General features: G+C 43.6%; 1 protein-coding gene across 1 annotated transcript in view; it reads left to right on the forward strand.

Annotated features, from left to right (window-relative positions):
- LOC309553467 (ras and EF-hand domain-containing protein-like) overlaps positions 1–8,633 on the forward strand; it is a 113,114-nt gene extending 104,481 nt beyond the window's left edge. Inside the window, exons 15-17 of the mRNA XM_082254672.1 lie at positions 532–645; positions 737–813; positions 8,134–8,633. Of these exons, the coding sequence (XP_082110798.1) occupies positions 532–645; positions 737–813; positions 8,134–8,230 (288 nt within the window). The 3' untranslated portion in view covers positions 8,231–8,633. The remainder of the gene's footprint in view (positions 1–531; positions 646–736; positions 814–8,133) is intronic.
- The last annotated feature ends 6,426 nt before the right edge of the window (positions 8,634–15,059 follow it).

A 15,059-nucleotide genomic window follows, 5' to 3' on the forward strand; every position in this document is an offset into this window, starting at 1 on the left:
TGGTAACAACCACTTTAAGGAAGCAAACTTTATATTATATGCAAGTCTAAACTTCCTAGACTAAAATAAAAAAAAAAAAAACTAGTTTTGCGTCACTGCTATATGTATGGCCTACTATAGGGCTGGATCACATCTGTCTAATGCATTACCATTCAGCTCTAAAAAAGCATACATTCTCTTGAAAGAACACCAATGCTGAATTTTTTTTAACCCCCTGCACACAAAATGCACATAAAGTACACAAGTGTGATCAGCGCCTTACTCATCAAGAGCTTTCTATGGATATGAAAACAAATTGTAATCTCTAAAGAGCGGGGCCTTCTAATTCCTCTTGTATTGAACTGTATTGTAACTGTACTGTCTGCCCTCATTTTATCAAGTGTTGCGCAAACTGTTGGTGCTATATAAATCCTGTATTATAATAACACTCTTCCAAGACGGGGAACAAGTCCAGAATAATGTCATTTACACGCTGTTCACAGTACCTGATTACCTTTTTTTTTAATCACAAAATTAATTTTTCTATTTAAGAATTCCTGTGAAAAGTCGATCCCTCTAATGCTGATTGGCAATAAGACTGACCTGAGGTCAGAAGGTAGTGAATCGAGGGTAATCCACACTTCAATGGGGGAGAGGCTAGCGATGGTAAGTGGACAATAAACGGTTTGTCTGATCATTGAATGGCGTGTGGGCACTCCGGTCTGCATGGCTGTAAATGTGCTTCTTTTATTTCTAGGCCTATGGCTCCCTCTTCTGTGAGACGAGTGCAAGGGATGGAACCAATGTAGTGGAAGCTGTTCTTCATCTGGCCAGGTAAACTGACCACACTGGATTATTATGTAAATGTATTATGTAGACTTCCCCAAGTCTTTGAGGGCAGCAAGACTGTGGCTATCTGCTTTATTTTTTTTTTATGCGCTATAAACAAAAAAAGAGCGACAATTTTGAAAAAAAAAAAACAATATTTTTCACATTCTTTTATATGAAATTCTCAAAAAAAATGTGAAAATCTAAAATTTTTTAACATTTTAGGCCAATTTGTTTTCTTCTACATATTTTTGGTAAAAAAAAAAAAAAAAGCGTATTTTGATTATTTTGCACAAAAGTTATTGCGTTTACTAACTTTGGGAAAATTTTTTGTCATTTTTATTGTTTTTTTTTTTTTTTTTTACTAGTAATGGCGGCGATCTGCGATTTTTTTTTTTTTTTTGCTGGACTGCGACATTGCGGCGGACAGATCGGACCCCCAACTGACATTTTTGACACTTTTGGGGGAACAAGTGCTATTACTACAGTAATCGGTGCTAAAAATATGCACTGTTACTGTAATAATGACACTGGCAGGGAAGGGGTTAACCCTGTGGGTGATCAAGGGGTTAAATGTGACCCTAGCGTGATTCTTACTGTGGGGGGGGGGGGGCTTGTGAAGTCATCACAGAGACATGTGATCCTATATAGCAGGATCACATGACATCTGTGATAACTTCAGGGAGAAGTACGGACGGCTGTGTTTACATCAGCCGTCAGCCCTTCTCTGTCAGCAGCGGAAGATTGCGAGTGGCTGGCGGCCATCGGAGCCGCCTGTCACAAGCACTAGGTTGTCTGCTGACGAGTGGGGGTGGGAGCGCGCCTCTGGCGGCACGCGATCGCCCCCTAGCTCCTCCCAGGCGAGTGTCGTACATGTACATGGCTTTGCCTGGGAGAGCCAGCCTGCCACAGTACATCTGCGGCGGCTGGGGCTAAAGCGGTTAAAAAAATAAGCCTTTCTTTACCAGTTTTCAGAGGGCCGAGCATTGCTCACGTGACCCGTCAGCTCTCTCCTCTCCCCGTCTGACAGCTGCCTGCATTGGGCAGGGCCGAGGATTCCTCACTGATGTCAGTCGGGAGGGGAGGAGGAGGGGAGGGGGAGAGGAGAGAGGCGGCGGTTCACGTGAGTGGCGAGTGGCGCTCTGAAAACTTGTAAAGAATGGCTTATTTTAAAAAAAAACACTAGTTCCCCCTTACATCAAGATCCCCATAAGAGCCCCCCCTACTTCAAGGTCCCCACCAGAGTCCCCCATTACTTCAAGGTCACCAACAGAGTTGCCCCTTAAATTAGGGTCTCCACCAGAATCTCCTCTTACATAAGGGTCCTCAATATTGTCCCCATCGGAGCCCCACCTTACATTAAGGTGTCCATCACAGTTGTCCTCTTACATCAGGTTCCCCATCTGAGCCCTCTTTTACATCAAGGGCCCCATCAGAGGTTCCCCTCTTACATTAAGGTCCTCTTTAGAGTCCTCCCCTACTTCAGGGTCCACAACAGAGCCCTCCCCCTCACTTCAAGGTCCCCAACAGATTCCCCTCTTACATCAAGGTCCCCATCAGTTTTCCCCCCTTACATAAAGGTCCCCGTCAGAGTCACCCCCCACACAAACACACTTCAAGGTCCCCAACAAATTCCCCTTTTACATCAAGGTCCCCATAGGAGCCTCCCTTACATTAGGGTTCCCATCAGGGTCCCCTCTTAAATCAAGGTCCTCATAAGGGCCCCCCAAACATCAGGGTCCACATCAGAGCCCCCCTTACATCAGAGTCCCTGTTACATCAAGGTCCCCATAAGAGCCCCCATTCAGGTTTCCCATTAGAGTCCCCTCTTACATCAATGCTCCCATCAGAACCCCCCCCCCTACATTATGGTGCCCATCAGAGTCCTTCCTTACATCAGAGTCCACCTTAGGAGTTCCACTTTACATCAGATTCCCTATCAGTTGTCAGCCCTTACCTTGCTTACAGTGTGGCTGTAGTTAGTGTAGCAGGTATAGACGAAGGGTGTTCTGCCCTGATGTGGAAAGTACATCATTGGTCAGTAGGACAAGGGTGGTCCTAGCATTCAACTAATGGGATGAGCACAACGCAGCGAGGGTAACCTGACCCTTGCTGTGGGTTGGTTGCAATCTTCTAGCAGGCTGGATTTGGCCCATGCCCTAGACCTAACAAAGCATCTTAATTTATGCAATTTAGAAAGGGGAGGGATACTATTGTCTAATTCTTGGAGTTGAGCTTTAAAAACCCATTTTCTTTTCGTACATCACGGGACACAGAGCCATAAATCATAACATATGGGTTTATAGCCACCTATAGGTGAAGGACACTGGCAACCAATCAGAATTGATGACCCCCTATATAACCCCTCCCACACAGTAAGTTTTTTCACAGTGTCTAAAGGTGAAGGTCGCTGTGGAGAGTTGTTCCACGGTTGCTTTGTTTTAAAGAAGAAGAAAGAAGATTATGCTACATACCCCAATCTAAAGGGTTCGCTATCAGATCCATCTAAAACAGTCAATGGAATAAAAAGATGGTACCTGAGCCTCGGGGAGCAGATACGAGGTTTTGCCTGTAACGCTGTCCTTTTTAGGTGCTGGACCCTTGGAATACCAAAACTCCAAGGCGCTCTGTGCTGGGAGCTCTACAGGTCCAAGGCTGTGGCCCATATCCAAAAGATCTCGGGGAGGGAAAGAGTACGTTGCTACCTGTAAAGAGGAAGAGCAGGCGTCCTTCCTTTAAAATCCCCAGCACTCATAATACCAGTGCGTCTAATTCCTGGCAGTGGCGACTGCTTCAACCGTCTGCATCCGGACCCAAGTTTTCAGAGCAAGGTAAGAAAAGGGGTATGGGTGGAGTACATTCAAGACAACTAGGTTGTCTCCACCATTTCACAGGGATACAAGCTGGGATTTCGAGTGTTCCCGCATCCTCGGTTTGTAAGGTCAAGTATTCCAACAGATCCCCTAAAAAGAAAGCCTCTCTTTTCGGGCATTGGACCAGCTAAGATCACAAAAGGGTGATAACCGAGGTTCCAGAGAACAAAAGGTTTAAGGATTTTTACTCAAACCTGTTCATAATCCCCAAACCAAGCGGGGATGTGAGACCTATTCTGGATCTCAAAGCTTTAAACTAATTTCTGAACGTTCGTTCTTTCCGCATGGAGTCAATTTGTTCAGTCATAGCCTCCCTACAGGGAAAGGAATTTCTAGCATCCATCGACATCAAGGATGCATATCTGCAGGTGCTTATATTTCAAGCCCATCAAAGGTTTCTTTGTTTTGCGATAGGAAACCATAATTTTCAGTTTGTGGCCCTGCCCTTCGGGTTAGCCACAGCTCCAAGAGTGTTCACAAAGATCCTAGCTCCTATATTGGCTGTGCTAAGGTTCAAGGGATATCTGTAATAGGATATCTGGACAATCTATTACTAATAGATCGATCGGAGTCGGCTCTAACCCGAAATGTCCTTCAGACAGTACAATTTCTAGAACGTCTGGGTTGGTTACTGAACTTGGCAAAGTCAGCATTACAGCCGGTCCAGCATCTGGAATACCTGGGTCTTCTTGTGGACAAGGTGCAGGCAAAGATATTCTTGCCAGCAAAAAGGGTCTCAGACCTGAAGGATCAGGTTCGGTCAAGAGTGAGGCTGAGATATCCTTCTATTTGTCTTTGCATGATGTTACTGGGGAGGATGGTGTCCACATTCAAGGCTATTCCCTATGCTCAATTCCATACCAGACCCTTACAGAACAACATTCTGTCTGCATGGAGCAGGAAAGTTCAGTCCCTGGACTGGCCCATGTCCCATGGCGGAGTCTGAATTGGTGGTTGTTGAACAGAATTCTGGTAAAGGGGAAATCCTTTCTTCCAGTGACCTAGAAGGCAGTGACCACAGATGCTAGTCTCTCCGTCTGGGGAGCGGTTCTGGAGGAAGCTACTGTCCAGAGGAAATGGTCTTGGGTAGAGTGTCGTCTCCCCATCAGCATTCTGGAAATTAAGGCAGTCAGTCGGGCTCTGAAATTCTGGACGCCCAGACTTCGGGGTCACCCTTTCAGGGTGCAATCTGACAAAGCCATTGCCGTAGCTTATGTCAACCATCAAAGAGGCTCAAGGAGTCGCTCAGCCCAGAAAGAGGTGAATATCATCCTGTCCTGGGCAGAGAAGTTTGTGCCATGCCTGACAGCAGTTTTTATTCCAGGAATAGAGAACTGGTAGGCAGATTTTTTGAGCCGTTAACAGATGTTTCCGGGGGAATGGACCTTACATCCCGAGATTTTCCAATCGATCTGCCTACACTGGGGGGTCCCAGACGTAGATCTGTTGGCATCCAGGTTCAACAACAAGTTGGAGAAATTTGTGTCCAGGACTGGGGATCCACTCGCAGTCGGGGTGGATGCTTTGTTGACTCCTTGGGAGGAGTTTTCCCTGATTTATGCCTTTCCTCCGGTGCAGCTGATACCGCATCTGTTGCGCAGGATCCAGCTAGAGGGGAAATCAGTAATTCTGGTAGGCCGAGGAGGATTTGGTATGCACAAATCCAGAAGTTGGCAGTGACGAGGTCTTGGGCTCTTCCACTGCGTCCGGACCTGCTTTCCGTCCGATATTCCACCCTGCTGTACAGTCTCTAAATTTGATGGCCTGGCTATTGAAACCTTAATCTTGAAGGAGCAGGTTGTATCTGGCCCGGCCGTTCATACACTGATAAACGCTAGGAAACAGTCTCTAGAAATATTTATTACAGGGTCTGGAAATCCTACATTGCCTGGTGTGAAGCCAGGAAATGGCATCCCCGCTCATATATTATAGGGAGAATTCTAGCTTTCCTGCAAGCGGGTGTAGATATGAAATTAGCTTTGAGCACGATTAAAGGGCAAATTTCAGCTTTATCGTTTTTTTTTCCAGGAACCGATTGCTTCCCATTTGTTGGTTCAAGCCTTCGTCCGGGGAATATTGCATTTGCTTCCACCTGTGAAGTCACCATTGTGTCCTTGGGGCTTGGATTTGCTGCTGGCAGTTTTCCAAAAAAAGCCTTTTGAACCTCTGGGGCAGGCTCCCCTGATTCTTTTGACCAGAAAACTGGTCTTTTTGATTGCGATAACTTCAGCTAGAAGGGCATCAGAACTAGCAGCTCTTCATTCTTGATATTTTATCAAGATAGGGTGATTTTACGTCCACACCCAGATTATTTGCCAAGGTAGTGTCTGCCTTTCATTTGAATCAGGACAATATACTACCTTCTTTTTTTCCAGATCCTCACTCAGAGGAGGAAAAGTTATTGCATTCTCTTGATGTAGTGCGTGCACTTAAGTTTTACCTAAAGGAGACCGCTCAGATTCATAAGACCGAGAGCTTGTATTTGCTGCCAGAAGGGCCCAGAAAGGTGTTGGCAGCATCTAAATCTACGATTTCACGTTGGATTTGCCAGGGTATTACTCAGGTGTATGGTTTAGTAGGAAAGGTTCCACCTTTTCCTGTAAAGGCACATTCTACCAGAGAAGTAGGTGTCTCTTGGGCACATTGCCATCAAGCCTCTATGGCTCAGATTTGCAAGGCCGCGACCTGGTCGTCGGTACATATGTTCACTCGTTTCTACAGAGTGGATGTTGGGATCCAGGAGGAGTCTGCTTTTGGCTGCAGTGTTCTACAGGCAAGGGAGAAATCCTTCTTTTGGGGTCAGATGATGGTATTTTTTGGTGTCCCCCTCCCCTCAGATGCATTGCTTTGGGACATCCCATATGTTATGTTTTATGGCTCTGTGTCCCGTGATGTATAAAAAAAAGAAAAATTGATTTTTAATTTATACTTACCTGTAAAATCTATTTCTTGAATTACATCACAGGACACAGAGGTCCCTCCCCTTTTCTATGGCGTCTTTATTGCTTGCTATACTGGTACTTCCTGTGTGGGAGGGGTTATATAGAGGGTCATCAATTCTGATTGGTTGCCAGTGTCCTTCACCTATAGGTGGCTACATAACCCATATGCAGGGCTGCCGCTAGAAATCCTGGGGCCCCATACAGCCTACCTGACAGGGCCCCCCTCCACCGAAAATATCAAAATTATATTATCACCCCCTCCCCCATTCCCTCTTCCTAGCAGAAATCCCTCCCAATCACCCCTCACAGCGCAACCCCCCAAATCCCTCCACAAATTCACAACCCCATCCCCGTACAGAGTGCAGGGGTCAGGAATGCATTACGTACAGAGTGCAGGGGTCAGGAATACATTCAGGAGAATGCTAGATACAGAATGCAGGGTTCTAGAGTGCAATATGCACAGGGTTCAGGAGAGTGCTAGATAGGGAGTAGTGCCTTACTAAGCTGACCAAGATTTCCCATAGATGCAAATGTTAGACAGGGAGCAGTGCCATACCAAGTTGACCAAGATTCTCTATTGAGGCCAATGTTAAAAATCAGGAGTAGTGCTATACCAAGGTGACCAAGATTTCCCATTGAGGCCAATGTTAAAAATTGGGAGTAGTGCTATACCAAGCTGTACATAGTAGCGAATGTACATAAATGCCTCTGTACTGCACCTCTTCCCAGCTGCTACAACCTCTGCAACACACACACCTCTCCTCTGCCCTTATCTTCCCCAAAGGTCCCCCATCTTCCACATGATTTCCTTTCTAAAATACCTTTCTGTTGCTGGCGGCCATATCTTCCTTTCCCTTCTTCCCTATGCACGTGTTGCTTGACACAGGGGGCGGGTCTGAGTAGCAGTCCCGCCCATTACCGACATCACAGCATGAATTTGACAGGTGCAGTCTCTCATTGTGGCTGCATAGTGCACACCCAGCTGGTTTGTTAGCCAATCCCTGGCTGTTCTTAATGTTCCCACTGCTGCAGGTCCTTCTGAGCTAGAAGATAACATTTATCACCAGAATTATGCCGGACAAAGCCTCTGGACAGCGGTACGGTGGGACAGTCCTGCCCAGGTTGGGAGGTATGCTGTCATCCTACTGATCTTCCTGCTGTCCGGGCTCCCCTATGTGCCGGGGCCCCATACAGGAGTACTGGCTGTACCCCCCTGATGGCGGCCCTGCCCATATGTTATGATTTATGGCTCTGTATCCCATGATGTACTTCAAGAAATGGATTTTACAGGTAAGTATGAATTAAAAATCCATTTATTAGACTTATGCTTCCTTGAATTTGCTGACAATTAGTTTTCTTCATAATTTTGAATATAGAAACTGGCAGTCAATGAGGTATTCCCATGTTGTCAGTGTACAGTAGGTATATAATTAAACACTTCTCGCTGCATGTAGATTCTGTGGAGTAAGCCATATAGTCATCATGTATTTGTGCTTTCTTTCCCCGTACAGAGAAGTGAAGAAATTGGTGGATCCTGCGGAAGAAAACAGAGAAGCGGTGACTAAACTCAGTATTTCAGACAAGAAAACTAGTTGTTGCAAGATCTAAATATTTAATTCCAAGACATACAAAACATGAAGGAACACATCACTGTGATGGTTTGCACAGCACTATTTTCTATTTTAAGATTTTTAAGCTTTACATGAACAAAACCATTCTTTGTCAAGAAGGAAAATAAATGAACTCTCAGGTGAACAAAGACTTTCTTTACATTGCTATACATCTTCATTTTTGGACATCCAGCAGACCCTTTCCAGCCGGTATAATCTTACAGTTCAGAGTGCATTGATGGTGTGTATAGTGCAGCCATCCACAAAGACCAATCCGATTTTAGTTTACTAAAGTCAGATCAATGATAAAAATAAAGGTTGTTTTGAGCAGCAGGGACTGGCCGAATTTACATGAGTGTGTGGGCATCCCTGCTAGGCAGAAGCCAAATGTTTAATTGAAAACTGTCTAAGGGACCTGTTGGAAAATTTTCCCTTGACCAATGGCTGCAGCCAATTAGCTGCAGTCACTGATTAGTGTATTCTGACAATGTCCATGGAACAAAAAATAACCCCTGAGGATTGGGACTTTCAACGGCAAGAACCAGGACTTGAGTATGAAAATATATAAATTTTATTACACGTATTACAAAGATGAAACATACATAATCACACATAGAATATATAATAAAAACAAGGTCATAGATACGTCTTGGAACCAAGAGGGTCTGAGGTGTCTGGATCGGACTACATGACAATGTCCAGGTGGGGATGATTCCTCCCTCCACCTCTTTGTGGATGGGAACAAAAAGTACTAAGGCCCCTTTCACATGGGGCGGACTCCGTAAAGTGCATCTGCCTGCTCATTGGGGAATCTCTCCACTGATCCCTACTAAGTAGGCAGATGACAGGTCCTTGTCTGCTCCCCTATGTAGAGCAGACATGGACACAGTCCCGCTGTTCTCTATGGGTCAGTCAGATAGAAATGGACCGCCTGTCCGTTTCCATCTGGCTGTTATCCGATCAGATCCGAAAGATAGATGGGGAATGGATCCCCATCCATCTGTTTTTAGCAGACAGGATCAGATCAGGTGCCAGCGGATGTCAGCGAACACATGTCCGCTGACATCTCCTGCTCCATAGAGAACAATGGGTAGTCCGATCAGGTCCACCTGAAAAAATGACAGGCGGACCTGATCGGATCACCTGTGTGAAACCAGCCTAAAAGTGTATGGCCAGCTTTACTTTACTACCTTATTTACGGTATGTATCTATACCACAGCCAATGTCCTTATAGATTAGTGGTATCATTTTGTGCCTTATACCTTTCTAGGTTGAATATTGAGAAGCCCCATACTGCTTCACCGTGAGCAGAAACAGGTACACTTTAATTCTGACAACTGGTTCTTTACTGCCTTTATGGGCTCACTCACACAGATATATGCATATTTTCTGCACGGAACAGATTCTTGCTGGCAGAGCTAGCAGAAGATCCTGAATAAAGTACTCTCGTTTAGACACATACAGTTCTTATAGCGACTTTACGTGCGTATGCATATATATATTCCAGCATACTATTTCCACCGCACCGCACACCTTTATGCAGAGATGTCTGTGTATGGAGACCCGTGCTGGAGCGACTATTGTCTGGAACCCAAGACCATCAGAAGGAAAGAGTGTCACCAGTACACCACAGATCTCCAACATGGGTCCAAAGCTTTGATTAGCAATCACGTCTTTACAGCAGAAGAAAGCCTCGCAGGACCCCTTCATCGTGGATGCGACGATGATGTCACATGCCTGATGAAGGGGTCCAGGGAGGCTCCAAAAAATTGCTTCTGCTTTAACGATGTAATTGCTGAGTAAAGCTCTAGACCCATGTTGGGGATCCATGGTGTGCTGGTGACATTCTTTCGTTCTGCATATACACATTGATACATGCAGATACTGTGTGTACGGTTCCAGATGCAGCTGTATCCTACTTTTTTTTGGACGCTGCTAAATGCACTATATGTATTGGTGTGAGTCTCACGCTGTCTGGAGAAAAACTAGTGTACACTTCCTCGATGCTGCGTATACCAATACTGTAAACCATACAGTGTGTAATATATATATGGGGGAGGGGGGGAGGGGTATCGCGCTTCAGGGTAGTAAAGCACCTAGTGTATTAACTAATCAGTGAACACTAACCAAACATGTGTTCAATATTGTAAAGTGAAATCTGTGTGTCACCTGTAAATAATGAAAAAGTGTATTTCTAAAATAATAAATAATATCAAATATCAAAACTCTCTTCAATTATATCATATAAGGCGCATCGGTGTCTTCAAAATTGATGTATATATAAAAATATTTACCTTCTTAAAACAAAATACATTAGTGGATTCTTAAACCACAAAAAAATCAAAAGGTGACAGTAAAAGTGCTCAGTGCTTAAATTAACGGGTGAGTGGGTAATTTTATGTCCCTAGTATTCAGTCCTTATAAAGTGCTTAAAGTGTCCAAACAAAACACAAATCAATTGTGTTGAAGAGTATCTGTGGTCTTCTTCTTCTTTAAAAATGTGACCTCCACCTAACACCGTGTGAAATTGTGGGGTGCTTCTTCTCAATCCTTACCCCTAAGGGTGTGCTACCTGCTTACCTTAAATTATAAGGTAATGCGCCTTGTGCTATAGGTCGGCTACTTCTCTCCTCTCCTTCTTTCTCCTATACACAGGGATGGTGTCCAGGCTGTATTGTATAGATCGGGGTACAGGGGTTCTCCAGATGTCCCACGGATCTCGAAATTAAAAGCTCACATAGTGTAATATTGCCATATTTAAACCGCTTTATTCAAATAATAAAATACACTTACAAACAGACGTTTTAAAATTTGCGCTTCTGGCTGCAAACAGGTATGTTGCGGTCCGGTTAAAATATGGCAATATTACACTATGTGAGCTTTTAATTTCGAGATCCGTGGGACATCTGGAGAACCCCTGTACCCCGATCTATATAATACAATATAATATAATACAGACTGGACACCATCCCTGTGTATAGGAGAAAGAAGGAGAGGAGAGAAGTAGCCGACCTATAGCACAAGGCGCATTACCTTATAATTTAAGGTAAGCAGGTAGCACACCCTTAGGGGTAAGGATTGAGAAGAAGCACCCCACAATTTCACACGGTGTTAGGTGGAGGTCACATTTTTAAAGAAGAAGAAGACCACAGATACTCTTCAACACAATTGATTTGTGTTTTGTTTGGACACTTTAAGCACTTTATAAGGACTGAATACTAGGGACATAAAATTACCCACTCACCCGTTAATTTAAGCACTGAGCACTTTTACGGTCACCTTTTGATTTTTTGTGGTTTAAGAATCCACTAATGTATTTTGTTTTAAGAAGGTAAATATTTTTATATATACATCAATTTTGAAGACACCGATGCGCCTTATATGATATAATTGAAGAGAGTTTTGATATTTGATATTATTTATTATTTTAGAAATACACTTTTTCATTATTTACAGGTGACACACAGATATCACTTTACAATATTGAACACATGTTTGGTTAGTGTTCACTGATTAGTTAATACACTAGGTGCTTTACTACCCTGAAGCGCGATACCCCTCCCCCCCCCCCCATATATATGCTAAATGCACTGCTCGTTTTTGTTTGTAGGTGCAGCAGTGTGTATGGCCCCATAGATTTAGATACAAAATCTCTGTACACATCTAAGCGCAGCGTTTTAGAGATCTGTGTGAAGGAACCCTAATACTAAAAAAAAGACTGTTAATGTTCATCTATTTCTTATGGTATTTTGTTATTCTTGTTTCCGCAGTAGTAAAAAATCATTTTATGTTATAATAATATAATATTGACCTTTCTAACATACTTTTAGAAAATGTAAGCTGAAATATTGTTTTTCCAGGTTTGGCATGTATATACTGCACATGGCAGAACAGTAGTAAGGAATGCTCCTCTGTGAGGCCATTTACCTTCAGTTTCTTATTGAAGCATTGATTTTCTAGTGCAGAGAGCTCACTCTTACAAAGCAGACACCTTGAGGGCTCATTCACACCATATCTGCATGAAAACTGATGGGAAAACTGCGCAGATTTCACTTGCAGAGACATGAGTTTACATCGGTTTTCCTGTGCGTTTCAGTCCGTTTTCATGCATGTTGACATCAGTTTTCATGCACCTCAGTTATGTGCCGTTCACACTAATGTTGATGTCACGTCAGTTTTTTTTCCTGTGCCGAAAACTGCAAACATGTTGCAGATTCCTGTGCAGAAAAAATCTTGATGTTGTGGTGTGAACAGGGCACATAGAGAACCATTGTTTTTTTGTTCCTGTGCAGAAAAACTGAGGTCTCTGCACCATGATGTGAACGAGGCCTCATAATTGTGTATATGAACAATGGAAGAGTTCTGTATAGTGTGGTTTCCCCTCTGGTCTTTACAAGATAAATACAGAAACCGCCATTTCTATCATTCTGAAAATGCTAGTTGCTTTGCCTGGTTTCCTGGAACCACAATCCCCATGATCTCTGCAGGGGTGGATTTGGACCCCTTGTCTACTCCTTTGATTGTCCCCCTGACCTTTATTGGATTACGGTTGTACCTGGACCTTTCTTTTACAAAGGGGTTTTATTAAAATTTAATTTGACAAATTAGTTCAACAAGGAGATGGTTACATCGTACCTGGACCTTTCAGTAGTGGTGTCAATTTTAATTTTTGTTATATTACACTACCTTCCTAGGAGAGGGCGTAGATCCTCTGGGGTGTAGAAACTGCCTGTCCAGAAACCAGATCACCTACTTCTCAAAGAACAAATTCCAAGCTAACCTCACATGTCTAGTGCTATTTTTCCATTTTCCCTAATATACACCTCGTCCAATCGGAGAACAGCTTGTATTCAGTGCAGAAATACAAAGGCATTCTGTGATTGCTGGAGGTGCCGTAAAAGCAACCCATATGTGGTCAGTGTGCAGAGGGAAGCCACTTGGCACAGGGCCTGGAAGATCACGAGGATCCCTGTGGTAATATTTACAACTGCTACAGTGATTGACGACTTCCTCCACGGTCTCAGGTATGAGATATGTATACTTACATTGTGCCAAGCTGGAGATGTAACTATGCAATAAAGATCATACCTGGAGTTCAGACTTTATCCGCTTACTTTTTTCAGCTCAGTGACTCATCAATTTAAAGCATGAGGTTAGCATGACAACAGGGCAACTAGCATTTTCAGGAGTGGTCAGCAGTGGCAGACTTCATATTTTTCTCATGACACTTCAAAGTGAACCTATCCTTTGGCCATGCAGGGTTGAGGGCTTTCTCCCACCCCCCCCCCCATGTGACAGCAGGGGGTACCTGAGCACCCAATCACCAAGCACAACAGTTGTCACATAGAAAGAAGGGGAGTGAATCCATACCTGGAAGTACCAGTATTCCTCTTCACACCCAGTAACTGAATGGCGGGAGATGCAAAGGGCAGATGAGCATGTGCAGCTTAGGAGGGCAACCATTAAAACTAAACTAAAATCCGCAAATACCTTCACTTTACCAACCTCTTCTCCCTGACTTCTTATGAGTGCCAGCTCTTTAACCATCTTAATTGGCTCACCAGAAATGACATAATAACCATGCATATGTGTGGGAGTTTGTTCATTCTGGCACCAAGGTGTGCCGAGAAAGTACATTGATCTGTGCATGTACACCGCAATATACACTCCAAAGATGTTTGCTAACAGGCAGGTATATTTGTTTAATAGGAAAGACATTGCATAATTATTCTGCCAAAAATACTCCGCCTGCTCGCAGTTTTTTCCTTTTTTCACTTTAAGTGAATCTGTTGTTTTGTTCGGCATGGGCAAAGCACAGTTTTACTTTAGGCTCCATTCACACTTGTGCGACTTGTCCTGCAACTTTGGACATCAGTTACATGACAAGTCGTTCCCCATGTTTTGCAATGATATATGATATATATTCATATATGTGCGACTTAACCACTTTAAGAAAGGAAGATTTTGCTGCCTAATGACCAGGCCCTATTTTGCGATTCGGCACTGCGTTACTATAACAGACAATTGCGTGGTCGTGCGACCCTGAACCCAAATTAAATTGACGTCCTTTTTTTTCCCACAAATAGCGCTTTCTGTTGGTGGTATTTGATCACCTGTGCGATTTTTATTTTTTTGCTATAAACAAAAAAAGAACGACAATTTTGAAAAAAAAAACAATATTTTTCACATCCTGCTATATGACTTTCTCAAAAGCAAAATGTAAAAATCAAAATTTTTTAAAATTTTAGGCCAATTTGTTTTCTGCTACATATTTTTGGTAAAAAAATTGCAATAAGCGTATTTTGATTGGTTTGCGCAAAAGTTATCGCGTCTACTAACTACGGGAAAGATTTATCTAATTTTTATTGTTTTTCTTACTAGTAATGGCAGTGATCTGCGTTATTTTGCGTGACTGCGACATTGCAGCGGACAGATCGGACCCCTAACTGACATTTTTGACACTTTTGGGGGTACCATTGACATTACTACAGTAATCAGTGCTAAAAATATGCACTGTTACTGTAATAATGCCATTGGCAGGGAAGGGGTTAATACTATTGGTGATCAAGGGGTTAAATGTAAGCCTAGGGGAGTGATTCTAACTGTGGAGGGGTTGGGCTTGTGAGATGACCATAGAGACATGCGATCCTATGTAGCAGGATCGCATGGTCTCTGTGATCATCCGAGGGAGAAGGATGGACGGCTTTGTTTACATCAGCCGTCCATCCTTCTCTGTCAGCGGGGAGAGATCGCCCCCTAGCTCCTCCCAGGCGAGCGCCGTACATGTACGGAGTTTTGCCTGGGAGAGCCAGCCTGCCGCAGTACAT

This window comes from Pelophylax lessonae, assembly GCF_965119305.1.
Source record: "Pelophylax lessonae genome assembly, chromosome: 4".
NCBI classification, from domain to species: Eukaryota; Metazoa; Chordata; class Amphibia; order Anura; family Ranidae; genus Pelophylax; species Pelophylax lessonae.